Raw genomic sequence first — 27,654 nt, 5'->3', positions numbered from 1 at the left:
TGCGTTTTTGCAGCCTGGAATGCCGCGTTAGCCACGGATATGACATGATCACCTACAACAGACTTGCAAATAGGTCCTGGACTGCTCCTGACTCCTGGTCCTACCCTGGTAAAATTTAATTTTTTTTACAATAACCTCAGCATTTTGGCAGCTTCTCTATTTGGCTGCACCTGAATAGGAGTGGTTAGGTTACCACCTACAACTGCATTTAACCTGCTGTCTTCATACTGTCCCTCTGCAAACCTCTCCTTTTAATCACAGGTCTCTTAAGAAAGGGACCTGATAACTGCTTCTTCTGACAGCATTTGCAGGTTCTGCACAGGCCTTTCTCCTGAGGATATTCTGCAGGTAACAATAACTCTAGATTACCCTACTATGCTCACTTAATAATAGGTATAACATTAGACATTTGGACAGGAAGGGAGTCCCAATGTCTGGGGTGTTTTTCTGGCGTAGTTGTTAGAGCTATGACCTCAACATCCTGACCCTGGACAAGTCACTTAATCCTCCACTGCCCCAGGTGCATTAGATAGATTGTGAGCCCACTGCGACAGATAGGGAAAATGCTTGAAGTACCTATATGTAAACTGCTTTGATTGTGGTTATAAAACTACAAAAAGGCAGTATACAAATCCCTTAATTTGATTTCCAGAAATGAGGGAGGTGGTAATCAACCAGCCTGGAAAACGCAAGGTCCTCTTGTTAATATGGGCCGGGTCGTGGATTTCGTCAGACCTGGGAATATTTCTGGCAGGATCTCACACCATATGCTCGAAGTAGACTCTTGAATCAATAGATTTACTTTTCACTCTCAATTTTTCTGTGGCATTGGACTCTTGGGGTGGGGAGGGAGGGGAAGGGAGGGAGGGGGAGTGTATTCAATATTATTTCCTGACTATGCTATTTGTTTTATTTGTTATTTGTTGAAATAAAAACATTTGAACATAAAATGTAAACATTCCTCACAATGATCTCATTGTCTGGTCTTATGGAATTATTTGTACTTTCTAGAAAACAGCATTAACCCAATCCACTGGCATTTCTTTTTTTGCTAGTGAGATTGTTCATATGCCAGGTGAACCTCTCACATATTTTTTTCTGGGTGCAGCCTGGTGCTGTCAGAGTTTGAATAGACCATGTCAGGGGTAAGCCACTTTGCCATTCTTTAATAAAACCCTTTTTCCCTGGCTGAAGCAAAGAGGAAATGGTTTCAAGAAGGCAGGTGCAGAATTTTCATATTTCAAAGGCTACTACTACTACTTATCACTTTTATAGTGCTGAAAGGCGTACGCAGCACTAGTATGTAATTTCTCTTCTCAATTCTTCACGCTTGGCCTCTTCCCTGACATTCTCTGTCCTGTTTTACTGCATTTCTCTTGGTGATAACAGGGAATTATTGGGCAAAGTTAAGTAGATGCCGAGATATTTAACTAGCTTTTAGGGCCAACTGTCCTGTCGAGGCTAGAAAAAACAGGAGACTGTCAAGGCAATAGAGCTATGAGTACCTGAATATATAATACTAGTCTTTAAGCCCGTTACATTAACGGGTGCTAGAGTAGATGTCTGTCTGTCTGTTTTGGTTTTTTTTTCTTTATCTCTCTCTCCTTGGACGGTGCCTGTCTGTCTGTCATTTTTTCTGTCTATGTCCTTAATGCCCTCAGTGCTTCCTTCCTATGTCCTTAGTGCCCCTTCCTATGTCCTTAGTGCCCCTAGTGCCTCCTTCCCAAGTCCTTAGTACCCCATTCCTATGTCTTTAGTGCCCCCAGTACCTCCTTCCTGTGTCCATAATGCCCACAGTGCCTCCTTCCCGTGTCCTTAGTGCCCCCAGTGGCTCCGTACTGTGTCCTTAGTGCCCCAGTGCCTTCATACTGTGTCCTGACTCCTTCCTAGTGCCTCCTTCCTGTGTCCCCAACACTATCTTCCAGACTTTGTCCCCCACTCTCCCCCATGCCAGCCTGTCTGCCTGCCTCCCATCCCCCTGAGGAGCATAGTTCCATTAAAAAAAAAACCACCCCCCTAAAGCCAGCCTGCCCATCTCCTTCACATCCCTCTGAGCAGCATATTTCCACTCCCCTCCCCCAAAGCCAGTCTGCCTCCCTCCTTCCATTTAACCGCCCCCCCTGAAACCCCCGTTGACTCCCCCACCGCTAGACGGCCGACAAACCTCCCGGCTCTAGCAGCATCTGAGGCACAATAAACACACTGCTTCGGGCCTTCTACTGCCTTAATTTCCTCTGCCGCGTCTCTGATGATGTCATCAGGGACGCGGCAGAGGAAATCAGGCGAGTAGTAGGATGCGAAGCAGCGTGTTTACTGTGCCTGGACGCTGCTGGAGCCGGGAGGTTTGTGTTCGTCTTGCGGTGGGAGGTGCGGCTGAGAAGGTCAACGGAGGTTTCAGGTGTGCTGGGTAGGGTCGGCGCCGGGGGGGAGGGGGAGTCGCAGCGTATTACCTGCTGTGAGTCAGGCCAGAGCCGGGAAGCCCGCTGCGAGAGAAAGAGAGAGATGCATGGTAAGCGTGCACGTGCACTCCTGTGGCCATAGCCCGACAGATCAGGACTCAGGGAACACGGGGTAAGAGTGCACGTGCGCGCTTAGCATTTTATTATTATAGATTGTAAATAGTGTATTAAAGTAAAAGCGGAAGGTGTTTAGAGTTGTGTTAAAGATCATTTAAATTATTTTTGTAGTGGACCTCTCGGATGAGTGGGGCTGAGGGATATTCCAGAGGCTGATATACAAACAATATCAGTGGCCAGAATTGTAAAACTCTTCAAAAACGCCTTTCTCAATGCACACAGACTAAGAGAGTCCCCTAATAGTAGACTTTAAAACTAGATAGTCATAGGAAAGTAACAGAAAGAAGAAGATGAACCAAAGAGTTTTTAATATTTCTAACAGGTACTGACAAAACCAGAAACACAAGTACCGAATAAAGGTTTTTCCTTTGTCCCCACCCCTACCTATAATGCATTCAGTACCTGAGTTGGAACAATGTTGACATGTCTATTGTTAAGAGAGAGAGAGAGAGAGAGAGTAGATGGCAGCCACTGGGTACAATTAATCCCCTTATTTATACTTAAGAACATAAGAATAGCCTTACTGGGTCAGACCAAAATGGTCCATCAAGCCCAGAAGCCCGTTCCCACGGTGGCCAATCCAGGTCACCAGTACCTGGCCAAAACCCAAGGTGTAGCAATGTTCCATGCTACTGATACAGGGCAAGCAGTGGCTTCCCCCGTGTCTTTCTCAATAACAGACTATGGACTTTTCCTCCAGGAACTTGTCCAAACTTTTCTTAAAACCAGCTACACTATCCGCTCTTACCACATCCTCTGGCATTCTCTGAATGAAAAAATATTTCCTCCTATTGGTTTTAAGAGTATTTCCCTGTAACTTCATCGAGTGTCCTCTAGTCTTTGTAATTTCTGATGGAGTGAAAAATCGATCCACTTGTACCCGTTCTACTCCACTCAGGATTTTGTAAACTTCAATCATATCTCCCCTCAGCCATCTCTTTTCCAAGCTGAAGAGCCCTAACCATTTTAGTGTTTCCTCGTACGAGAGGAGTCCCACCCCCTTTATCATCTTGGTCGCTCTTCTTTGAACCTTTTCTAGCACCACTATATCTTTCATGAGATAAGGAGACCAGAATTGAACGCAATACTCCAGATGAGGTCACACCATGGAACGATACAGGGGCATTATAACATTCTTAGTCTTGCTAACCATCCTTTTAAAAATAATTCCTAGTATCCTATTTGCTTTTTTGGCCACTGCCGCACATTGGGCGGAAAATTTCATCGTATTGTCTACGATGACACCCAGATCCTTTTCTTGGGCGCTAATCCCCAAGGTGGACCCTAGCATCCGGTAATTGTGATTCAGGTTATTCTTCCCAATGTGCATCGCATTGCATTTGTCCACATTAAATTTCATCGTCCATTTGGACACCCAGTCTTCCAATTTCCTAAGGTCCGCCTGCAATTTTTCACAATCCTTTAGTGTCATCTGCAAATTTAATCACCTCACTCGTCGTTCCAATTTCCAGGTCATTTATAAATAAGTTAAATAGCACCGGTCCCAGTTCAGACCCCTGCAGCATTCCACTGTTTACTCTTCTCCGTTGAGAAAAATGATCATTTTTAACCCTACCCTCTGTTTTCTATCCGATGACCAATTCCTAATCCACAACTGAACTTTGCCACCTATCCCATGACACTTTAATTTTCTCAGGAGCCTCTTCATGAGATATTACAAAATTGGAAGTAAAAGTAATTAAAGAGTCCATTTCAACATCACCGAGGAAGAAAGGTCTGCAATCAATAATGTTATGTTATGTTGAACTGGGTCTTCTATTTCACCACTACCTTCACAATTCAGGGTGGATTCCACAAACAACAGATCAGATTAATATATCTGGGAATTAAGTCAGAAAGAAAAGACAAGCAAATCTGAAAAAACATAAGCACAAATATTAATCTGAAGCATAATCCAATAGACCGAATTTATAAAACAAAAATGCTTTCATATTTTTCTGAAACTGCAAATGTATTTACAGGATCTTAGGAGTCCTTTTTATTAAGACACGCTAACTCAGTGTTCTTCAACCACCGGTCCATGGACCAGTGCCAGTCCACAGAAATTTCCTGCCGGTCCACAGGGCCAGCACGTGCATCAGGCCCAAAACAGTGTTCTTCAACTGCCGGTCCACGGTGCGATCGATGCGGTGTTATCTTCGAGCCAGCTCCCTCTTCCTAACTGATTCAGTGCACAAAGCCACAGGCAGTGGCTCCTACGGGCATCCTGCGCCTGAACCGGAAGCCTTCTCTCTGATGTTGCAACGTCAGAGGGAAGGCTTCCAGATGAGGCACGGGATGTGCAAGGTACAATTAGTACTATTATGGGGCGGTGTCTGGGGTGGAGATTGGGTAGCCCAGTGTTCTTCAACCGCTGGTCCATGGACCGATGCCGGTCCACAGAATAATTCTTTTATTTCTGCCGGTTCATAGGTGTAAAAAGGTTGAAAAACACTGCGCTAACTGACTTAGCACGTGCTAAAGATTTACGCGCACTAAGTGCTAAAAGGCATCCATTATATTCTATGGGCACCTTAGCTTTTAGTGCAGCTAAATTGGTTAGTGTACCTTAATAAAAGGACCCCTTAATGAGAAAGGCAAAGTATTTAAAATTTCTATCACTGATATTGTATAGATAAAAAAAGATGCTTCACCAATTTTTAATGAATAATTCCTGTAAAATGTAATAAAAACTAATTATGAGTATTATACCCTGCATTTGAGCCATGTAGCAATATAATTAGACTTGTCAGGTATGAAGGAACCTCCCTTGCTTTTTAAAAAATATTGCAATTGGGACAGACCAAAGGTCCATTAAGCCCAGTATCCTTTTTCCAACAGTGCCCAATCCAGGTCACAAGTACCTGGCAAGATCCCAAGGAGTAAAACAGATTTTATGCTGCTTATCCTAAGAATAAGCAGTGCATTTGGGCTGCAAAACCCCCAGGGAATAGTACAGTTTAGGGAGTGAGAAATTTTGTGCATGAAAGAGGAATGGGACTTGGGTGTGATAGTATCTAATGGTCTTAAGGGGATGCTAGGATGCATAGAGAGAGGTATGACCAGAAGGAAAAAGGAGCTATTGATGGCCCTGTATAAGACTCTGGTGAAAACTCATGGGCTAGCTAGAATGGGGGAGAGGATTGAAAATGTATGTAACTTCTATGTAGGCGCAAATGAAGTCTTCTAGTTTGGTAGTTTGAGAGACTGTATCCTGCTGAGATGTAAGCTCAAAGTTGCAAGAGAAAGCACTACTTACAAAAACAAAAAAACTGGTGCTTTAGGGAAACTAAAACATCAAGATGAAAGTACATCTAAAAAATTAAAAAAAAACCTGCAAAAATACTTAAATCTTCAGTTTGAGTCTAAAAAAATGAAGTTTAAGAAATTAGTGTGTGTTCTTGTATAGGTTTATGTGTAATCAGAAACATAGGCCATTTGGTCTTTAGAATATTGTGTACAATTCTGGAGATCGCACCTTCAAAAAGATATAAACAGAATGGAGTAGGTCTAGAGGAAGGCTACTAAAATGGTTGTTGGTCTTTGTCATAAGATATATGGGGACAGACTTAAAGATCTCAATATGTATACTTTGGAGGAAAGGTGAAAGAGATATGATAGAGACGTTTAAATACCTATGTAGTATTAATGCGTATGAGGCAAGTCTCTTTCATTTGAAAGGAAGCTCTGGAAAGAGAAGGCATAGTTTGAAGTTAAGAGGTAATACCGTGTTTCTCTGAAAATAAGACCTACCCTGAAAATAAGCCCTAGCATGATTTTCGGGGTTGGTCTTAATATAAGCCTTACCCCCCAAAATAAGCCCTAGTCGCCGGCAGCAGCAGCACTTCTCCCCGCCACTGCCACCCCATCTCTCCCTCCCATTCGAACTGTGAGACAGAAATAAATGTACCTTATAACAAACTGGCAGCGTCAGCAGCAATCTAGACAGGCTGCTTCATGGCCTGGGCTGTTCCTCTGCTGCATTACTGATGATGTCATCAGTGATGCGGCAGAGGAATGGCCCAGGCCGCAAAGCAGCCTGTCTAGTTTGCTGCAGATGCTACTGGTTTGATATAAGGTACATTTATTTCTGTCTCGTGGTTCGGATGGGAGGGAGATATGGGTCGGCGGGGGTAGGGTAGGGAGGGGATGGGGTGCGTGGTGGTGGTGGTGGTGGGGGTTAGAAAGATGCTACTTGGGGGGATAGGAGGAAAGGAGGGATAGAAGATGCAAGGGATGGGAGGAAGGGATAGAAGCTGCAAGGGTTCTGCTGCACAAGAGATAGGAGGGAGGGATAGAAAGATACTGCACAACGGGATGGGTGAGAGGGGAAGAAAGATGCTGCACATGTGGGGGAGAGAAAGGGAATAGAAAGAATTGGGGTGGAGGAGAGGAAGGGGAGAGATGATCATTGTACATGAAAAAATACAAAAATAAGACAGTGCCTTTTTTGGGCCCGAAATTAATATAAGACAGTGTCTTATTTTCAGGGAAACACAGTAGGCTTAGGAGTTAACTGAGGAAATACTTTTTTACAGAAAGGGTGGTAGATATGTGGAATAGTGTCCCGGTAGAGGTGGTGGAGACAATGATTTCTTAGGGAGAGGAGGAGATAGTGGATGCTGCAGATGGGCAGACTAGATGAGTCATTTGGCCTTTATTTGCCATCATGTTTCTATGATTTCCCCAAGCCATCTCAATAAATATGAATAAACATAACTGCTTTCCCTACATTCTTTGGTAACGAACTCCAGAGTTTAATTAAACATTGAGTGAAGAAATATTTTCTCTGGTTTGTTTTAAATCCACTACTTAGTAGCTTCTTCACATGTCCCCTAGTCCTAGTATTTTTGGAAAGCGTAAACAAGCGATTCACATCTACCATTTCCACTCCACTCAGTATTTCATAGATCTCTATCACATCATATCTCCCTTCAGCTATTTCTTTTCTGAGCTGAAGAGCCTTTCCTCACAGGGAAGGAATCCCATCCCTTTTATCATTTTCATTGCCCTTCTCTGTACCTTTTCTAATTCCACTATATCTTTTTTGAAATACGGCGACCAGAATTGCACACAGTATTCGAAGTGCAGCCATACTCTTGCTATAACAGGTAACCAGAGCAACTTAACATAAAAATACTTAACAGCCCATAGGTTTTTTTACGTGGGGTTTTTTTGTGAGAATCTAGGCCACAAAGACATCCCAGCAGAGCAGTGAGACACCATAAGGGGCACTGCAGTGAACTTCACATAAAAAGTTCCAGGTACACATCTCACCATAAGCCCCTTATAGTATATGGTGAGCCCTCCAAAGCCTGCTGGATCCAACTGTACACCACACCAGTAGTACTTATGCCTGTATGTGTCACCTATATAAAGGTATAGTGGGATTTGGATGGGCTTCAGTGGGCTCACAAATTCCACCACAAGTGTAGCAGTTAGAGTGGGATATGGGCCCGAGTTTCCATCTCTATGGTTGATTACACCACCCACTAGGCTACTCCAGGAACCTGTTTGCTTCTCTGCTAGGACTGGCCATAACATCTGAAGCTATCATACAGGCAGATATTTACTGTTTCATTCAAATCTGTGGGAAATGGGAGGGGTCAGTGACCACTGGAGGAGTTTGGGGGGTCATGCCTTCATCCTTCCAGTGGTCCTCTGTCAGTTTGGGCACTTATTCATTGTTAAAACAAGTCTAGCCCTAAATGTCCAAATTGTGCCTTGTACATTTTCTAAAATGTTCGATTATTGCAGAAAAACGTCCAAATCATAACCCCATCATAGTCCCACCCAGAAACACAATTCTAGCATGCCCCTTTTACATTTAGACATGCTGTAGACCAGTGGTTCCCAACCCTGTCCTGGAGGAACACCAGGCCAATTGGGTTTTCAGGCTAGCCCTAATGAATATGCATGAAGCAAATTTGCATGCCTATCACTTCCATCATATGCAAATCTTTCTCATGCATATTCATTAGGGCTAGCCTGAAAACCCGATTGGCCTGGTGTTCCTCCAGGACAGGGTTGGGAATCACTGCTGTAGACAACCAACATAGAAATCTAGCATCTACAAAATGGGTTTTAAAAATAGCGAATTGGAAAGGTTTGGTGAGAAAAACATCCATCTGCCCCTTTATGGCACCTTTTTGGATGTTTTTCTTTTTTTGAAAATGAGCCGCATAGTGAAACATGAAAAGCAATTCAATGAAGGCTTGCCAAAAAATTTATTAAGTTAGTCCAATAAAAAAGGTATCTTTTCATTTGTTTTAGTTCTACTGATTAAGTCCTGTCAGAGGCTTTTTTTTTGCATAGATATAGGTTGTGTAGCTCAGGGGAAAGAAATGCATTTACATAGTCCTCTGTTTATTTATTTAAATAATTTATATTCTGCATATCCTACAATTCTAATCTAATCTAATCTATTCTAAGGCTTGGCTTTATATACCGAGACATCAATCCAAGAAAGCTCGACTCGGTTTACAATAATTAACTTAACAAATAAAAATCATAAAGAATAAGACTAAGGGGTCCTTTTATCAAGCTGCGGTAGGGGTTTAACGTGCATAATACCGCGTGTTAAACCACCTGCCGTGCTAGCCGCTAACGCCTGCATTGAGCAGGAGTTAGTTTTTTAGCCGGCCGCGGGGCTTAGCGCGTGATGAAATGTCCGATGCGCTAACCCCGCTAGCGCAGCTTGATAAAAGGAGCCCTAAGTTTTGGAAGATTAATTTTCAGTGTTTAGCAAATAAAGTGTTTTGGGGGGGGTTTATATTCTTTATTCATTTTTAAAACTTTCAAAAAGGGTAACATAAAATACAATCACTTTACACTTTAACATCACTTAATATTCCATCAAAGTCTAATTCACATCAAATATCCCTCCCCTCCCCATACCCAACAATTGGTTTTTAAAGATTTACAAAAAAATTGAAATGAGCCAGAACTTAAAAGAAATGGAAGATCATTCCAAAATTGAGAGAACTTAAAAATCAGAGATTGACTAAAAATCTTGACTCCTTTAATCAAGCATTTTTCCCTAACTGTTCTGGCAAGCTCCTACTCTATCTAATGCACCTGGGGCAGGATTTGAACCCCCAACCTCAGAGGGGCTAGGCTGTAGCTCTAACCACTGCACCACACACTCCCACTCTGTAGTATAGGACTAGTCTAGCAAGTGTGGATTGCAAAGTGACTGGATTTTTTTTTTTTGCTTTCTCTAGCAGGGACAGGCAGAACTCCTCAATGTGGCTCTGGTTGCTGGCCCTCTTGGGGCTCTACTTTCTGTACCGCTGGTACCAGGACAAACAGGTGCTCCAGAACCTCACAGATAAATATGTGTTCATCACTGGCTGTGACTCAGGCTTTGGAAACCAGCTAGCATGTCAGCTGGATAGACGAGGTCTACGGGTGCTGGCAGCTTGTCAGACACAGCAAGGGGCGGAGCAGCTGAAGAAAACCACATCCCAAAGACTGCAAACAATAATCCTGGAGGTCACCAACAGTGAGAATGTTGCTGCTGCAGCCAGTTGGGTAAAACAGCAAGTGGGAGACAGAGGTACTGAACGTGGTAGATGTTAGACATTATGGGTGATTTTAGAATGGTTAGGAGCCATTTACACATGTAAATCAGCAATTTTGGACAATGTGCTATTTATACATGGAAGCAGTAGGTGTGGCAATCTAAGGGAGGGGCACTTTTTGACATGGTTTAGCAGTTCTTCAAAGTATACACATATTTTATATTTTACAATGGTAATATAAGTATACTATGAGGGGGGTGCTGAAAAGTTCTGAATGACGTGCAACCTTGAAATTTACAAGTTAGTCCCGCCTAAATTCAAAACACTTGGCACATCATATCTGAAGTTTCTATAACCCTTCCAAAAAAACTTTGATGTCTGGTCACTGACATTCTTCTCCGCTGTTGCGACCACTTTTGAATCGAAAATTGTCACCCTTGCAAACTCTTTTTTAAGGTTTGGAAACAGAAAATTGTCAGATAGAGCAAGATCTGGTGAGTAGGTTAGATGGTCTATGCACTGAAATCACAACTACATCAAAACATCCATCGTTTCTACTGCTTCCTTCTCCTTTTTTTGTTCAATGCCTCTTTTAATCAGCACAGCAAGTTACAGTAGTATTCTGCATTAACTGTATGGCCTCTTGGAAGACAGTCAGTCATTACAACGCCTTACTGATCCCAAAACACCTTGTCTGCTGACTTCTGGGTCTTGAATTTCCTTGGACTTGGAGAACCTGAGTGCTGCCATTGCATGGACTGTTGTTTTTTCTTAGGATCATAGTGGTGTAACCTTGTTTCATCAACGATAAGTAGTTGTTCCAAAAAATTGGCACCAGCTCACTGAAAATGCTGCAAAATCAACTTGGAAGTGCCCATTCAACATTGTTTCCTATCAGCATTCAAATATTTGGTCATCCACTTGGCTGACAGCTTCTACATAACCAGCTGCTCATGGATTATATACCCAACATGTTCCCTGGATATCTGTAGTGTGTCCGCAATTGTTTTAGCTGATATTTGCTGATCTGCCAAAATGAGGTCATGGACATGGTCAACAATTTCAGGAGTTGACACCATTTGAGGTCTCCCAGACCTTGCTGCATATTTGGTCTCAAAATATCCATGCTGAAAGTTTGCACACCACTTCTTCACTGTGGAATATGGTAGGCATTTGTCACTCAGTGTTTGCATCATACATTCATGCACGAATACAGGATGTCTGGGGCAGTATTTGGAGAGACCTCCCAGGAAAGAGACTTGGGTGTTCTGATCGACAAGTCGATGAAGCCGTCCGCGCAATGAGCAGCGGCGGTGAAAAGGGCGAACAGAATACTAGGAATGATAAAGAAGGGGATCAGAAACAGATTGGAGAAGGTTATCATGCCGCTGTACTGGGCCATGGTGCGCCTTCACCTGGAGTACTACGTCCAGCACTTGTCGAAATACATGAAGGACATGGTACTACTCGAAAGAGTCCAGAGAAGAGCGACTAAAATGGTTAAGGGGCTGGAGGAGTTGCCGTACAGTGAGAGATTGAAAAGAGGAGACTGAGAGGGGACATAATCTAAACATTCAAAATACTGAAGGGAATAGACTTAGCAAATAAAGACAGATTGTTCACTCTCTCCAAGGTAGGGAGAATGAGAGGGCACTCTCTAAAGTTGAAAGGGGATAGATTCCATACAAACGTAAGGAAGTACTTCTTTACCCAGAGTGGTACGCTCTTCCGGAGTCTGTTATAGGGGAAAACACCCTCCAGGGATTCAAGACAAAGTTGGACAAGTACCTGCTATACTGGAACGTACGCAGGTGAGGCTGGACTCATTTAGAGCACTGGTCTTTGACCTGGGGGTTGCCGCGTGAGCGGACTGCTGGCACAATGGACCACTGGTCTAACCCAGCAGTGGCAATTCTTATGTTCTTATGATTTCCTTTGGAATTTTCTTTTGCAGGAATAGGAACTTGATGATGGCTTAGAGTTCCACACTTGAAAATTCCACACTTTTCGTTGACATGGTTCAATCAATGACCTGAAACAATGTCAAAACATAGCATTATGATTCTGAAAATTGACATATTGCAAAATAAAATAACACTCTTTTCTGCTACAGTGGCAAAATAATGCTCAGAATTTAGGAAGTTGGGGCAAGATGCACTAAAGTGTTGTACCGGCCCCCTACCAACGCCCTCCCCTCCCCCCCACACACACAATGGCCTGGTACCAAAAAATTGACATGAAGGAGGGATGAGCTCCATGGAAAGGGGCCTTAGGCATCTGAGCCAATCAGGGCCTTAGGCCCCTCCCCATGCATCCCAGGATGCACTGGGAAGGGGAAGGTCCACCATTTTGGAGTGGCAGGTCTACAAGCAGGAGGGACTGGGCATCCTTCCTGCTGTCTACTACAGCAACGAATATGAGGGAAGTTTGAGAGTACGGGGACATCCGGTGGCAGGATGTAGTGGGCATCCCTCCTGCTGATTTTTTTTTTAGTAAGGGGAGGGGTTGGTTGCGGGGGGTCCTGGCAGGGGGGTCAGTTTGATGGGGAGTGTCAGTTTGGCGACAGGAGGGAGTGGGCATTCCTCCTGCTAATTTTGGCTGGCACAGAGGTGGGGGGTTTGCAGCTGAAGCAGGAAGAAGTGGGTATCCCTCATGCTGATTTTTTGGGGGGTCATCGGGAGGGGGGAACCATCATCGGGGGTAAGCTCACATTTTTTTTTTTATGGAGACAGATGTGCGTGTATAACACACACACACATCTGTGCCCATTAAGAAAAAAAGGCCCTCAACAGCTGAAAAGTAGAAGGCTGCTTTGGGGCATTCTGGCTGTTCGGGATTCTCTATGTATGTGTTGAGTCGGTTTTCCAAAAACTGCTGGGGTGGGATTAGGGCAGTCATCTGACTCAACTCATTTGCATGGGAAGCCTTTTGAGCATGGATTGCTGTTTGGAAACTGGTCATAGAATCAGCCAACAGTGACCTGCATGATCTTAATAACTGTGTCTTGTGCATCTAACCCTTGGTTGGGCTGAGAATTCACAGGAGCCAGTCGAAAAAGCCGCTGAGCGCTGAGCAGGAGCGTCAAAGCATGCTCCTGCTCACTGCCGTTCAGTAGCAGAAGAAACCAGCCGTGACTGGCCGGGTTAGCAGCAGGACAGGAGCCGGAAAGCTCGCTCTGCCCGCTGCACCTCTGGACCACCAGGGATGATGAAAGTGGCAATTTTGGGGAAGGCCCCTATGGTCCCCCCTGTTCCGATGCCTATATATATTACATCTATATATATAAATGATTCCAACGCCTATGATATAAATATATATATATATATATATATATATAAAATCGGATGTATCTATGTGTGTGCTAGGCCAGAGGAGGTAGGAGGATGGGGCAGAGTGCAGAGCGAGCAAGCGAAGGGGGTTGGGTGCAGAGTTGGGGGGAAAGGAGGGAGGGTGCAGAGTCTGACAGGAGGGAAGGAAGATGGCTGGGTGCATAGTCTGACAGGGGAGGGAGGGAAGGGGGCTGGGTGAATAACCTGACCGCGGGGGGGGCTTGGTGTAGAGTTTGCCAAAGGGAGGGAAGGAAGGGGGCTGGATGCAGAGCCTGATGGGGTATGGAAGGAAGGGGACTGGAAGGACAGTGTGATGGGGGAGGGAGGGAAGGGGGCTAGGTGAAGAACTTGACAGGGTGGGGGGCTAGGTGTAGAGTCTGAAAGGGGAGGGAAGGAAGGGGGCTGGGTACATAGTCTGATAGGGGAGGGAGGGAATGAGGTTGGGTGAAGAACCTGACAGGGTGGGGAGCTGGGTGTAGAGTCTGACAGGGGAGGGAAGGAAGGGGTCTGGGTGCATAGTCTGATAGGGGAGGGAGGGAAGGGTGCTGGGTGAAGAACCTGACAGGGTGGGGGACTTGGTGTATAGTCTGACAAGGGGAGGGAAGGAAGGAGGCTCGGTGCAGAGCCTGATGGGGTATGGAAGGAAGGGGACTGGAAGGACAGTCTGATGGGGAGAGGGAGGGAAGGGGGCTGGGTGAAGAACCTGACAGGGTGGGGGGCTGGGTGTAGAGTCAGATAGGGGAGGGAGGGAAGGGGGCTGGTGAAGAACCTGACAGGGTGGGGGGGCTTGGTGTAGAGTCTGACAAGGGGAGGGAAGGAAGGGGGCTGGGTGCAGAGTCTGACGGGATATGGAAGGAAGATGGCTGGAAAGACAGTCTGATGGGGAAGGAGGGAAAGGGGCTGAGTGCAGAGCTTGGTGGGGAGAGGCTGTATACAGGAGGTAGGGAGTTGGGAAGGCAGGGAGGACCGATGCTCAGTGGTTTGGGAAAGCCAGATACTGCACGTACTGGGAGAGGGTTGGGAAGGACAAATGCACAGGCTGGGGGGGCGGCCCGCTGTGGACTCCGCCCCCCTGCCGTTCTCTCAAGGCCCTTCAGCCGCCGCATAGCGGCGGCCCGCTGTGGACTCCGCCCCCCTGCCGTTCTCTCAAGGCCCTTCAGCCGCCGCGTAGCGGCGGCCCGCTGTGGACTCCGCCCCCCTGCCGGTACATGCTCTATAAAATCAAGCACTTTGCGGCGCACGCTATTGTCACTGAAGGCTGGAATTTCACTGCACTGCACCTTTACCTGCTGTTATTTTACTTTGCTTAGATTTTATTATTTTACTGAAGTGTTTTACCTGTGCATTCATTCTTCTTCTCTACAGTTCTCTCAAGGCCCTTCAGCCGCCGCGGACTCCGCCCCCCTGCCGGTACATGCTCTATAAAATCAAGCACTTTGCGGCGCACGCAGGTCCTGCTCCTTAATGCGCTCCTTTGTGCGTTACTGCAATGCGTTTTCTATATTCCAACGATTATACCTTACAGATTCACAAATACTTCTAATTCTAATAATATACCTTACTGCTTTTTTTCTTCTCCTGACCTAAATACTAATGATACTTGTATTACTCAATACTTAGTTCCTAATTTCCATTCACTTAATATGGATAACTCTATTACTTCTATCCCTGTTTTCTGGGGACATAGGCCTTGCAAAACAGCTAACTTCATAACAAATCCCCATCTGCCTGTACGTTCCGAAATTAATGTATCCTCTCCCAAAAGTACCGAAAATCCGCATCTCAATATAGGATTAATAAATGTTCGATCAGTTAAAACTAAACATCACTTAATTAAAGATTTAATTTCACAACATTCTTTTGATGTCATATGCTTAACCGAAACTTGGCTAGCTGATGGAGAGGAAGCTTACCTCTCCTACAGTTGTCCCTCTGGATTTTCATATTTCTTCAATCATCGTCAGTACAAACGCGGCGGAGGTCTAGCCATCATTTTCCGTACATCATTAATAACAGCTATAGATTACTCTCCGTCTAATTCCCCTATTGAATTTTTACAATTCTCTTTTCATACTAAGCCTAAACTTGACGCTCTACTCCTTTATTTACCTCCCCCAGTTAATAGTGAAAATTTAATTCTACTACAATCCTTGCTCTTTGACTTCGGTTCCTCTACTTTAAACCCTTTAATCTTAGGAGATTTTAACATCCATTTCGATATTCCTACCGATTCTCAAACTAAAACTATCCTAACACACATTGATCATTTAGACATGCATCCTCTCATATTGGAACCTACACACAATTTAGGGCATACTATTGATATGGCACTCATCCCATCATCTCAAATCGATAACTACACTTTGAATTTCTGCCAACCAGTTCCCTGGTCGGATCATTTCCTGATATCAATGTCATATACTCATAATTTCAAAACATCCACATCTACCAAAAAAATAATCAAATTCAGAGACTTCAATAATCTTTCTTCTGAAAATATTGCGGCCGCACTTCCGTCAGATTTCTTTGATTTAAATTGTACATCTTTAGAAGACTCAATCAAATGTTGGATCAAAAACACCCGTCAACTATTGGATACATTAGCTCCTCAACAATCAAAAATCATCTCTGGAAGAAAATCTATTAATCCTTGGTATACTGCAGAACTCAAACTTATCAAAAAGCAAGTAAGATCCTTGGAGCGTAAATGGAGGAAAGATAAATCTGTAGTTAACTCTGAACTATTTAAAGAACACTCTAAATTCTATAAATCAAAAATAAATCTTGCAAAAACAAAATTTTACTCAGGACTAATTCAGAAAGCCACAAATTCCTCCACTCTCTATCGTATATTAAATTCAATTACTCATTTTAATCAGCGTAAAAAACAAGATACTGAAATTAAACTCACTTCTCAAGAACTCGCTTCTTATTTCATCGAAAAAATTGACAATATCAGATCCACATTCACTATAAACTCATCAATTAAATCTGATCAAGTACTAACGGAGCTTAGCTCATTTTCTTCAAAATGTTCTTTATTTAATATTCCTACTTTAGTAGAGATTGAAGCTACTTTAAAAACTATTAATTTAAAAGGTTCCCAAACTGATTCTATTCCTCCCTTCCTCCTTAAGCGATTCTTTAAGACTTTCGGGCCAGCAATTCTTACCCTGGTTAGTAACAGTCTAAAAAAAGGTATCATTCCTACGGTTTGGAAACACTCAATTATTCATCCGATCATTAAAAATCACAAAATTAGTCCTGAAGATATGTCGAACTACAGACCGATAGCCAATATTCCATTTTTATCTAAACTAACTGAGAAGGTGGTGTTTAACCAGATTTCAGATTTTATCGAAAAAACTAATATTCTTCACCCCAATCAGACTGGCTTTAGGCAACATCATTCTACAGAACATTCACTAATAGGCATGACTACCATTATTCACTACTTTCTAGACCATCATCAATCAGTTCTCTTAGTTTCTTTGGATCTTTCGGCGGCTTTCGACACAATTGATCATGAGCTATTACTAACAAGGCTCCAGTCAATTGGTATCACAGACCAAGTTCTATCTTGGTTTCACTCTTACTTTTCTGATCGTTCTTCATCTGTTTTTTTCAATAATTCAACTTCCAATACTTTCCCCTCTTCAAATGGTGTCCCACAAGGTTCTATACTTTCTCCTCTTCTATTTAATATATTTCTTGCTCCTTTGTTAACTTTATGTCAATCTATCGGCTTTAATGTCTTCGCTTATGCCGACGATATCCAACTTCTGCACCCCATTGATACCAATAATCCTTCTGATATATCAGTAATCAATACAAAATTAGAACAAATACATAATTGGTTAAACAATAATAAACTTGCATTGAACATTTCAAAATCTAATGTACTACTTTTTCCCTGGAAGGATAACCCCAAACTAAGCCTCCCAATTTCTATTAAGGGTCATCCTTTACAAGAGGTAAACAATATTAAAATACTCGGAGTTACTTTCGACCACTCTCTCTCCTTCCATGACCATATTAGTAATGTTATAAAGTCCTCATTCTTCAGGCTTCGACAAATCCGCTCAGTATCACAGTTCCTTAATGCCAACTCTCTAAATATCCTCATTCATTCACTTGTCATTTCAAAGATAGATTACTGTAATGCCCTGTTCAAAGGTATAGCACAAAAGGAAATAAAACGCTTACAGATTATACAAAATACATCCATCAAACTTATCTATAAAGCAAAAAAATTCGATCACGTAACGCCGCTCCTTAAGGAAGCCCATTGGCTTCCGGTGGGTCATCGAATAATATATAAACTCTGCTTGCTCACCTTTAAATCCCTTCTCTATAAAACTCCGGCTTTCATTCACAAACTGCTTATCCCTTATACAGCTAATAGAACTTTAAGATCAGCTGCACAGCATCTTCTAACGATCCCATCGCTAAAAATAATAAATACGCGTCGTCAGTTTATTTTTTCAGTCACTGCTCCCCAGACATGGAATTCTCTACCGAGCTTTATAAGGGAAGAATCTAATTTAGGAAAATTTAAATGTAAACTAAAAACATTCCTATTTAATGACGCATTCTTAAACTAACTATGCTTCTAAGTGTTTTTTTTTAAATAATCATGAGAATTTTATAAAGTTTTCTTTCAAGTCCCTTTTCCAATTTTACTCTCCTACTAAATTTTATCTTTTTAAAATTATTATCATTATCCCTCCCTTATGTGTTTTCCCTTTATGTTTATTCTTTTTATATAAAATGTAACTTTTTCCCCATACTTTCCTCTTGTCTCCAGTTTCGTCAAATTTGTTTTATAACCTTGTTAGTATTATCTTCTATGAAGCTGTTTTTATATTGTATTTTATCATATTGTACATCGCTTCGAATTTAGATGAAGCGATTAATCAAAAACATATTAAACTTGAAACTTGAGAGATGCTGTACAGGTGGAGTAGTGGGAAGGGAGAGAAAGAAATGCTGCCGGTGGGGGAGGGAAAAGGAATGGAGAATTGTTGGCATAGGTGTATGGCATGAGATGGAAAGAGAAATGATGTATATGGGGAAAGGAAGAAAGAGGGAGAATTGTTGGACATGATAGTGGTAGAGAGGAAGGTGGGAGAAATGTTACACTAGGAGGGAGGAGAGATGAACCAAAGAAGGGAGAGATGTCAGACCACTGGAATGGGAAGGAGGGAGAGAGAGATGCCAGACCACAGTGGAAGGGAAGGAGGGGAGAGAGAGATGCTAGACCGCAGAAAGGAGAGGAGAGAGGTGTTAGACCTCGGGAAGAGGGAGGGAAGAAGAGAGAGATGCCAGACCATGGGAGAGGAGAGAGATTTAAGGCTATGGGAAGGAGAGGAGAAAGATGCCAGACCATATGAGGGGGGAAGAGGGAAGATAGATATGTCTGACCATGGGAGAGGGATGAGATGGTGCATAGGGATGGAGGGGAAGGGGAGACAGAGAGAGGAGATGGTGCACAGCAATGGGTGTGACAGGGAAGAGATAAGAAGAAATGCTCCTTATGGATAGATGGGGAGAAGAAATAGGGAGGAGGAGTACACATGGATGAGAAGGGAAGGCATGGAAAAGTAGATTTTAGGAAGAAAGCAGAAAAATGGAAGAAAGTTGAATGTTAAAAGTTAATGCTAAAGATGGATGTATGACAGAATGTGAAGGAGAGAAAAAGAGCAAATGGATAAGGTGCCCTGGATAAACAGTTAAGAGCACAGACAGAAGGAAGTGCAATCAGAGACTGGGAAAGATAGTTTGAAAACCAAAATCACCAGGCAACAAAGGTAGGAGAAATGATTTTATTTTCAATTTAGTGATTTAATTGTGTCAGTTTTGAGAAATTACATCTGCTGTCTATATTTTGCACTGTTCAGGAAGAAATGCATTTGTTTCTATTTCTCTGGGGGTTGTACTGCATGCAGAGTCTTGCATCTTAGGGTTTTGTTTGTATATATTAGTACTTTAGTTTCTGGTCTTGTATTTGCATAGGGGTTATCTGTGTTCTCCATGTGTGCCCAAGGCCAGGTGTTCTGGTAGAAATGAATGTTGAGAAACATACAGTGTGCTTTATGTAGTTTAATTTTATGGTTAACCATTATGTATTGTTGATAAGATTATATTGTGCGTATATATGAAAAAAGAATGGGAAAAATGGTGTTACAATTAGTACTATTATGAGGCAGGGTCTTGGGTGGTGCTTGGCCAGGGTCTGTGGCGGAGCATATGGGCCCCCCAAATAAAAAAGCATTCCGCTGCCTATGACTAAAATTATTTTAAGAATTTCATTTACATATTGTTTCTAGGGTATATGATATGGTATAACTTATTAACAAGGGGCCTCCAAGCTTTATATACAGTAACTTAGGTCCTCACCAAGTCTAAATCTGACACTGTATATAGACTGTCTATTGTGAATGCAGAGTTGTACAATACGCAGGCTGAGGAATCACACCACCAGTAAGTAACACCTGGAATGCCATAATCATAGCTTTACCCTTTTTTCACTCTCCTCAGGGCTCTGGGGCCTGGTGAACAATGCTGGGATTTTGCACCCAATCGCCCCTTGTGAATGGCTGACCAAGGATGACTTTGTAAAGGTGCTGAACGTGAATCTGGTGGGGATGATCGATGTAACCCTTAGCCTGATCTCCCTCATCAGAAAATCCAAGGGCAGGATTGTCAATGTTTCCAGCATAGCAGGGAGAATATCCCTCTGTGGAGGGGGCTACTGTATCTCCAAATTCGGGGTGGAAGCCTTCTCAGACATGCTGAGGTAAATTAAAGAGAAATGGATGCTAGCTTAACCATTAGGCAGATTTAGAGAGAGGCTTTTTTTTTTTACTATGAGAAACTTGAATGCACCCTGGGGTAAGCCCTTTTGTCCTGCGGTAAGCATGTGTTAGTGCTTATTGTAGCTCAATAAAAGGACGTTCAGTAGAACTATCCAGTTAATGTGGCTGAATATCCTTACAGAACTCCTTGCCACTGTCTAGATAGTTCTGGAATGGTCTGGGTGGCAGAACTTGAACAGAGTTAGGAGTTACTCAGTTAGTGGTGATGTTCTGTCCAGCAAAAAGGCTCTCTGAACTTCATCCAATTTGTTATCCGGATAGCTGCCTTGATATTGTCACAATCCGGATAGTTACGCCAGGCGCAATGCAATCCACATCCCTGACCATCTGTGGATGCTGCTGCTGAATATCTGGATTTAATTCAGCTGTGGTGACTGATGGTTTAAAAAAAATGTCCAGTGCCCCAGCTGAAGGTTGACCTACAAATGTTTTGCTTTGTTTCATATTGTGGGCTGACTCTGTGGTAAGTGTTGTTCCTTGCCAAGTAGAAGATCAGGGTTCAGTTCCAAGATTAGCTCTTCTGCTCCCTAAGCTAGCTGGGGGAGAGGATACCATGGAGGCAGCATTCATAGGTCCCCAGGAAGGAAAGAGGTAATGGTTCCTTTTGTATTATCATTTTTTTTTTCTTTTTAAACAATATTTTGTTGAATTTTTTTAATACAGAAATGTACAGATAAACATAACATATATACAGTGTATATATATCTTAGAACTGTAAACTTGTATGTATGTAAACTTAATATGTATATAAACTTGTAACCCGTTCTGAGCTCTCCTGGAAGGATGGGAAATAAAACCAAATAAATAAATGGCAGAGATTAGTGGGATCCAAATGCTTTTAATAAATGGCCCATTGAAGGCTCTGGGGAGAAGCCTTGGTGCATGGCCTTTGGACTAGAATCATTACTCCAATGGCCAGACAACTAGGTAGGGGGTAGAGAGGTGGGAGCAATAGAGAAAAAAGGACAAAAATCCTGGTATTTGCTAAAGAAGGTTCACAGCACCAGAATACCAACCCTGGTTCCGACCAAATTGGAATAGAAAGAAGCAGGAAGAAACTGCTACATCAAAAAAAGTCACACTGAATGGTTCTTAATCATACAAGTCAGGGATTTTATTGTCTCCTGTCCAGACGCGATCTTCAATCCTTTGGCGTGAAAGTCTCGATCATTGAGCCTGGATTCTTCAAAACCCCCATTCTGAACACCCAGATCTTGAGGGATAAATGCCAGGAGGTGTGGAGCCAAGTGCCAACGGAGATAAAGGAAACCTACGGTCAAGGATTTTTTGAAGCCCGTAAGAATACCTGCCTTATTCTCAAATGTATTAAAGAACCTTTCATAGACCTGTCTACTTCTGTCCTACATGGGAGCCCTTTTATTAACGCTAGAGAGTGACAGAATTTCTGTCCAGGTCCCAGAGGATGGAGGGGATCCATTTATAACTGATCCCTTCCTGAACTCGGGTTCCTTAATTTGAACTTCTGCTACAGTAAACCAGCTTATGGCTTAGTGATGTCTCTGTTGACTGGCGATGTTCTCTCACTGGGTCTGTTTATTCTCATGCTAGCTAACTAGTTCCCAGTGATAACACACAATATTAGTGTTGAAAGATGAAGGACTTAAAGTCCTGTTGTCTGCTCATTTCTGATACAATTATGCAAAGTCTTCACAGTCAGACATTATTTCAAAGGATCCTCTGTGCTTATCCCAGACTTTCTTGAATTCTCTTATTAGTGTTGCCATCCTCACCTCCTCTGGGAGGTCATTCCATGCATTCACCATCCTGTTTGAGAAGAAATACAAGTATTTTCTGTTGCCACTCCACAGCTTAACCCTATTGGACCCTCATTTCATGGTAGATTGCTCTAGACCAGGGGTAGGCAATTCCAGTCCTCAAGAGCCATAGGCAGGTCAGGTGTTCAGGATATCCACAATGAATATATATGAGATAGATTTGCATGTGCTGCCTCCTTGAGATGCAAATCTATCTCATGTATATTTATTGTAGATATCCTGAACACCTGACCTGCTTGTGGCTCTCGAGGACTAAAATTGCCTACCTCTACTCTAGACCAGTGGTTCTCAACGCGTGTGTCCCCAAGGTGTGGGAAGTATGTCTCTTGAAATAATCATCTGCTTCTTGACTATCCTGCTGCCATCAGTCCCAAATAGAAAAGCTGCATGTCTGTCTGGAACTTGCTAACTTGGCACCTCTGTATCAGAATACTAGAGACTGCATGATGATCACAGCAGCAGAGAGCCCATATAGGGGAAGGTTAAAAAAAGAGGAAAGAAAGCTTTTTGAGGGAGAGAGGTAAAATTCTTGGACTTGATATCTGTCCTTTGGCTCGCAGCTGTCAGAATCTGCTCATGTCCAGCTTGCTACCATGCTGATAGGAAAGTGCAAAGCCAAGGCCTGTGGGAAGGTTGTGCTCAGCCTGCCCCTAAACTCATCCCTTCACAGACTTCCTGCAACCACGGTGAAAAGTTAAGATACCTGTGTTGAGCTAGCGGCCTATTGTTGGTCTTGCCAACAAAGTTATACCTGCAGCATTCTCAAAGATCTGGTGAATATTTCTAATAAATGTGTAAGTGTAAAAATATAACATAACATAATTTCTTATTTATATACTGCATAAGCCTTACAGTTCAAAGCGGGTTACAGGATAAAAACAAGGCAACAGAAATACTATAATTAATAACATCAAATAAAAAAAACATAACAATGGAAATGTAAGGATGGAAAAAAGAATGGGAGAGTTTTCTCATTAATGAGGGAAAAGTTATTTTAAAATTAGGATCATTTAGTTTATAACATTTTATTGAAGGAAATAAATATAATATAATATACGTGGAGGGGCATAATCAAAAAAAACGTCTTAAGTCCCTTTTTGGCCTAAGTCTTTAAACATTCAAAGCAGAAGCAGGGAAAGTGTCCATAACCAAACCAAACGTCCTTGTTTTGATTATGGCCTTCCTCTGCCTAAACGCCCAATCACCACTACGTCTAAAAATACACCCACACGACGTCTACACTTTTTAGCCATAATGAAACAAAAAAATGCCTAAGCCCCAAACGTCCAACAGAAGGGCTTTTAGGCGAAGGAGGAGCCAGGCCTTCTTAGACATAGTCTTAGACTTAGTCTTAGTCTTAGACTTAGACTTAGACATAGTCAAACCAGGTCTAAGTGCCGAAAAAGGAGCCGCTGAGCTGATGGCTGCTGGCACCATCAGTTCAGCGGCCCGGCAACCTACCCACCGCAACCATCGCGGCAGAAGAGATGTCTCATCTCCCCTACCGCGATGCCATCACTCCTCTACCGGAACTGCCGCGACCCACGGCAAGAGAGATAGGGCATTTCTCCTGCCGCGGGTCACGGCAGTTCGGGTAGATGAGTGATGGCATCGCGATAGGGGAGATGAGGCATCTCTTCTGCCGCGATGGTTGCGGTGGGTAGGTTGCCGGGCCGCTGAACTGATGGCGCCAGCAGCCATCAGCTCAGCGGCTCCTTTTTCGGCACTTAGACCTGGTTTGACTATGTCTAAGTCAAAAAGGTCTAAGTGCCGACTAAGCAACCTGTAAATGTTTTGGTTATACCTGTTGTACGCCTAGGTGTAGGTCGGCCAACCTCCCGCCCACTGCCCGCCCTTTCCCCTCCTCTAAACACGCCTCTTTTCTCTCTGTGCGTCTAGAGGCAGGGGAAAGGCCTAAGCTGTTTTTAGATACGTCTAAAAACCAGCTTTGGTTATGGGTACTTGGACGATCAGGCTTTTTGATCATCCAAGTAGCCATTTAGGATACTTTTTAGACTTTTTTTTTTTATTATTAACCCCATAGATTTTCATTTCAATTAGATTCACAATTATTATATTTTCATACATATTTTATCATTCCTTCAAAATATATTTTTTCTAATGACCCATTGCAAAACATCTTATACCCCCCACTCCCCTCCCCTCCCCTTTCCCACTTCTCACTTTCCACTTTAGGATCATTTAATTTGAGAAGAGGAATGTTTTTAAGAGTTTTCTAAAAATGCATATAAGATTTTGAGGAACGGACTAGTTGATTCCAATCTGGATCTTTTGAAGCTGCATCGTAGGCTAGAAGTTTGGATAAGAATCTCTTGTGGGTAGAACCTTTAACTAATGGAAAAGTAAAAACTGATTGAGGTGTAGTGTGCTTTGGGCATTTGGCACACAGAGTACACCAACAATGATTCATAATCAATTAGAGGCACTTACCTTTATGGGATCCTGACCTGAGGTGTCCATTAGAGAATTTCTTGTTTCATTCAAACATAATCCCTACAATCAGAATCATCAACCAATCAGAAGACAGCAGGCAGTCTCCAATATGTGACATCACATTCATTGCAGTCAGAATAGACTATCTGAGATGTGGAGGGGATGTAGCTGAGATACTTCCAAGAGCCCACTGTCAAATTATTCAGTGAAAATACAGAGTGCCTCACTGAATAAAGCAGAACTGGCAAAAGCTACATTATAGTACTGTATATCCTTTGGGGTGTCCTGTGGCTTCTTTTCTCACATCTAATTTTTAATTTCTTGTTTTCGCAGACTACAAGCATTTCTGTAAGCTCATGTTAGAGAGCAATTCAAAGCTCTCCCAGATGACAGACTGCATAGAGCATGCCCTGTCAGCCGTTTACCCTCATACCCGCTACACTGCTGGCTGGGATGCCAAACTCTTATACATTCCCCTTTCCAACCTGCCAACAGCACTGGCAGACTTCGTAGTGGCCTCAACAACACCAGTGCCTGGAAAGTGCTCCTAACCTGGTGGCCAAATGATACATGTGAACAGCACACGCATGGAAGGACTGATGTGGCATGTGGGACTCTTTCACCTCTTTGTGCTGTTTTCCTTGGTTTTGTAATGATATCACTATTCTGCTCAGGCATTTATCTGCTCTTTCTGTATGCTAATTCTGTTTTTAATTTGTGATTATAACTATGCATGAAGCTCGTTTCCTATTTCAGATTAATTCAGTCCCAGAATCCCAACGTCTTCTGTTGTCCAGGAGTAGAATTAGGATAGGATAAGTTTTGTAATCAGTGTGTGCATCCTGGAGGAAACAGTGAAATGTGGCCTGTTAAATGTGTTTCAGGATTTAGCCTTTTGCCATGTCAATAAAAAAACACAGGACTCAAGATCCTAGGGTTTATCTTACAATGATCATACTGGTATAATATAGTATTAATGGTGTAGCCCAGTGGTTTTCAACCAGTCCTCAGGGAACACCTAGCCAGTCGGGTTTTCAGTATATCCACACAATGAATAATATCTCTCATGCATGTTCATTGCGTGAATCCTAAAAACCTGACTGGCCCTGGGCTGAAAAACCACTGGTCAAGCTAGCTGTATAAAGAGCATTCTCAACTAAATGGCAAGAGAATCCTTACCTGGAAGTGAAACATTTGGCTGGGTGGCAGCAGCCCAGCTGGTGCAAGAGCAGCGGGCGCTCTGTGTGAATCTTTAACCCTGTGCCCCCTCCTTAATTACTTTTCAGGCAGCTCCCCCTACAGTTTTGATAATTAAGTTCAGCAATCTTGATAATCGCACAAACATCCCGTGAAAAAGGCAGGTTAAAAATATATACTTTTGAGTTTCTGTGGCTGTTAGAACCTGTCGCTTTGCTTTGACTTGTAGCTGCTTTTGCTGAACTAGATAACCGTGTAGTCTCGCCAAGTGGTCAGGCTGGCCCTGGGCAGCAGAGCTCTCTCATGGTGCCAGCCCCAAATCTAATCCCTGTAGAGTAGGTTAGCGCTTCAGGGAGGTAAATGTTATCAATTTTGGCTAGATCCTCCAGCCTAGACGCAGTATCCTGGAAGTGTACCCTGGGCTTTGCTGTGCAGTAACAGGCAGTGGGCAAAAGAACAATTGAGCAAGGTAGTTAGGTTTCCAGAGATAAAATATCATCTGCTAAGCATTATTAAGCAGTTTCACATGTGAAATATATTAAAGACTCAACATTAATTGTGCTTTTTGCTATCCTAGTCTGGAGTGCAGCGTTTATGCATCATGCCTGTAAAATAAAGCATGATGGTTTGGAGCTAATACTAGCTGTTTTTACAAAACAGAGGGACAGAAAGGAGTATTAACAACCTAGCAAAGGCCTGATGATGATGGGTACTTATAACCCGTCTTAGCCCTGTGACAGGCAAGACTGGTCTAGGTATAGGAAAAGGATGAGAAGATGGGTTAGCTTTTAGAGAGCCCCAAGATTACCCTATTTGTAAAAACAATAAAAAAGAGGAGACATGACCCCACCCACACTCCACCCATAGCCCCACCCACACTCCACCCATTTCCTTGGTCCTCCATCCCATCCTCTGTCCCCTTTTAGTGTTTCTCTCTCTCTCTCCCTTCCTCTAACCCTCCTCCCCCACAGGGTGCTTCTCTATTTCTCTCTCTCCTTCTACCTCACTGTGTATGGAATATTTTTATAAATTTTTCACTTGTTCATTTGTATATTTGTAGTATAGAAAAAACTTTCCCTGTTACTTTCCAAAAGCTAAGTGAAAGTTTTTTCGATACTACAAATATACGAAAGAACAAGTGAAAAATTTATTAAAATATTCCATACACAGTGATTGGGTGGTGGGTTTAGCTATAGGAATCTCGGTTCTTGGCCAGATTACACATTTCTGAGTGTATGTGAATTTCACTTGATATATAAGCAAGTATATATATAAGTCTACAATATCTTTTGGAGATCAGTTTCTTTTTCTTTATAACATATTTATTTTACAGTTCTCCTATTTAGAGATTTAGTCTAAGGTTTCCCTACTTATCCTTCTTTTTTGGACTTAGTCTGAGTAGCAAATGCCACGAAGGGGTGGGGGGGATTGAAGAGGCAAATGGAAGGGCAAGTGGAGAGGGGAGCATGAAGGGAAGATGTGTGTGTTGAAAGAAATTATAAACCTATGTTTTCTGTTGTTAGGAATTCTACTGTTAGGAATTGTACAGAATGTGTTGGCAGTCTGCTTCTCACTGAAGGCCATTTCTGTAATTGTGCAGCTGCAGCACTTAATGAGTAAAATATCAGTCTGTGACAGGTGCATTGCAATGCCTGGTACTGGTAACATTTGCAAAAGTGTGTGTAGACGTGAGAAGTTCTGACCTTTTACCTTGGGGTTGGTTTCTGCTAAATTGTGCGTGCTTGGAAATGATGCAATTAAGTGTAAGATTATTACAAACCATGCAGATATGAAAATTGCAGATTTGTAACATTATAAAAGGTAACAGAAGTTTTGTATTGGAGACAGATCTTTTGGCTATCTCAGTCTCCCAGCGCTGAAAACAATAAAACCCATCTATA

At 42.7% G+C, this 27,654-nt stretch overlaps 1 protein-coding gene across 1 annotated transcript; it reads left to right on the top strand.

Moving 5' to 3' along the window:
- The first annotated feature begins 256 nt into the window (after positions 1–256).
- On the top strand, positions 257–27,654 carry LOC117358159 (17-beta-hydroxysteroid dehydrogenase type 6-like). Its single transcript, XM_033939748.1, has 5 exons — positions 257–348; positions 9,800–10,134; positions 19,969–20,227; positions 21,439–21,602; positions 24,890–27,654. The coding sequence occupies exons 2-5, from the start codon at positions 9,822–9,824 to the stop codon at positions 25,105–25,107; spliced, it is 954 nt and encodes a 317-aa protein (XP_033795639.1). The 5' UTR covers positions 257–348; positions 9,800–9,821; the 3' UTR covers positions 25,108–27,654.

This window comes from Geotrypetes seraphini, chromosome 3 (assembly GCF_902459505.1).
Source record: "Geotrypetes seraphini chromosome 3, aGeoSer1.1, whole genome shotgun sequence".
In the NCBI taxonomy this organism is placed as follows: domain Eukaryota; kingdom Metazoa; phylum Chordata; class Amphibia; order Gymnophiona; family Dermophiidae; genus Geotrypetes; species Geotrypetes seraphini.
The sequence above is the reverse complement of the archived record's forward strand: the minus strand, read 5'-3'. Positions and strand labels throughout refer to the sequence as shown.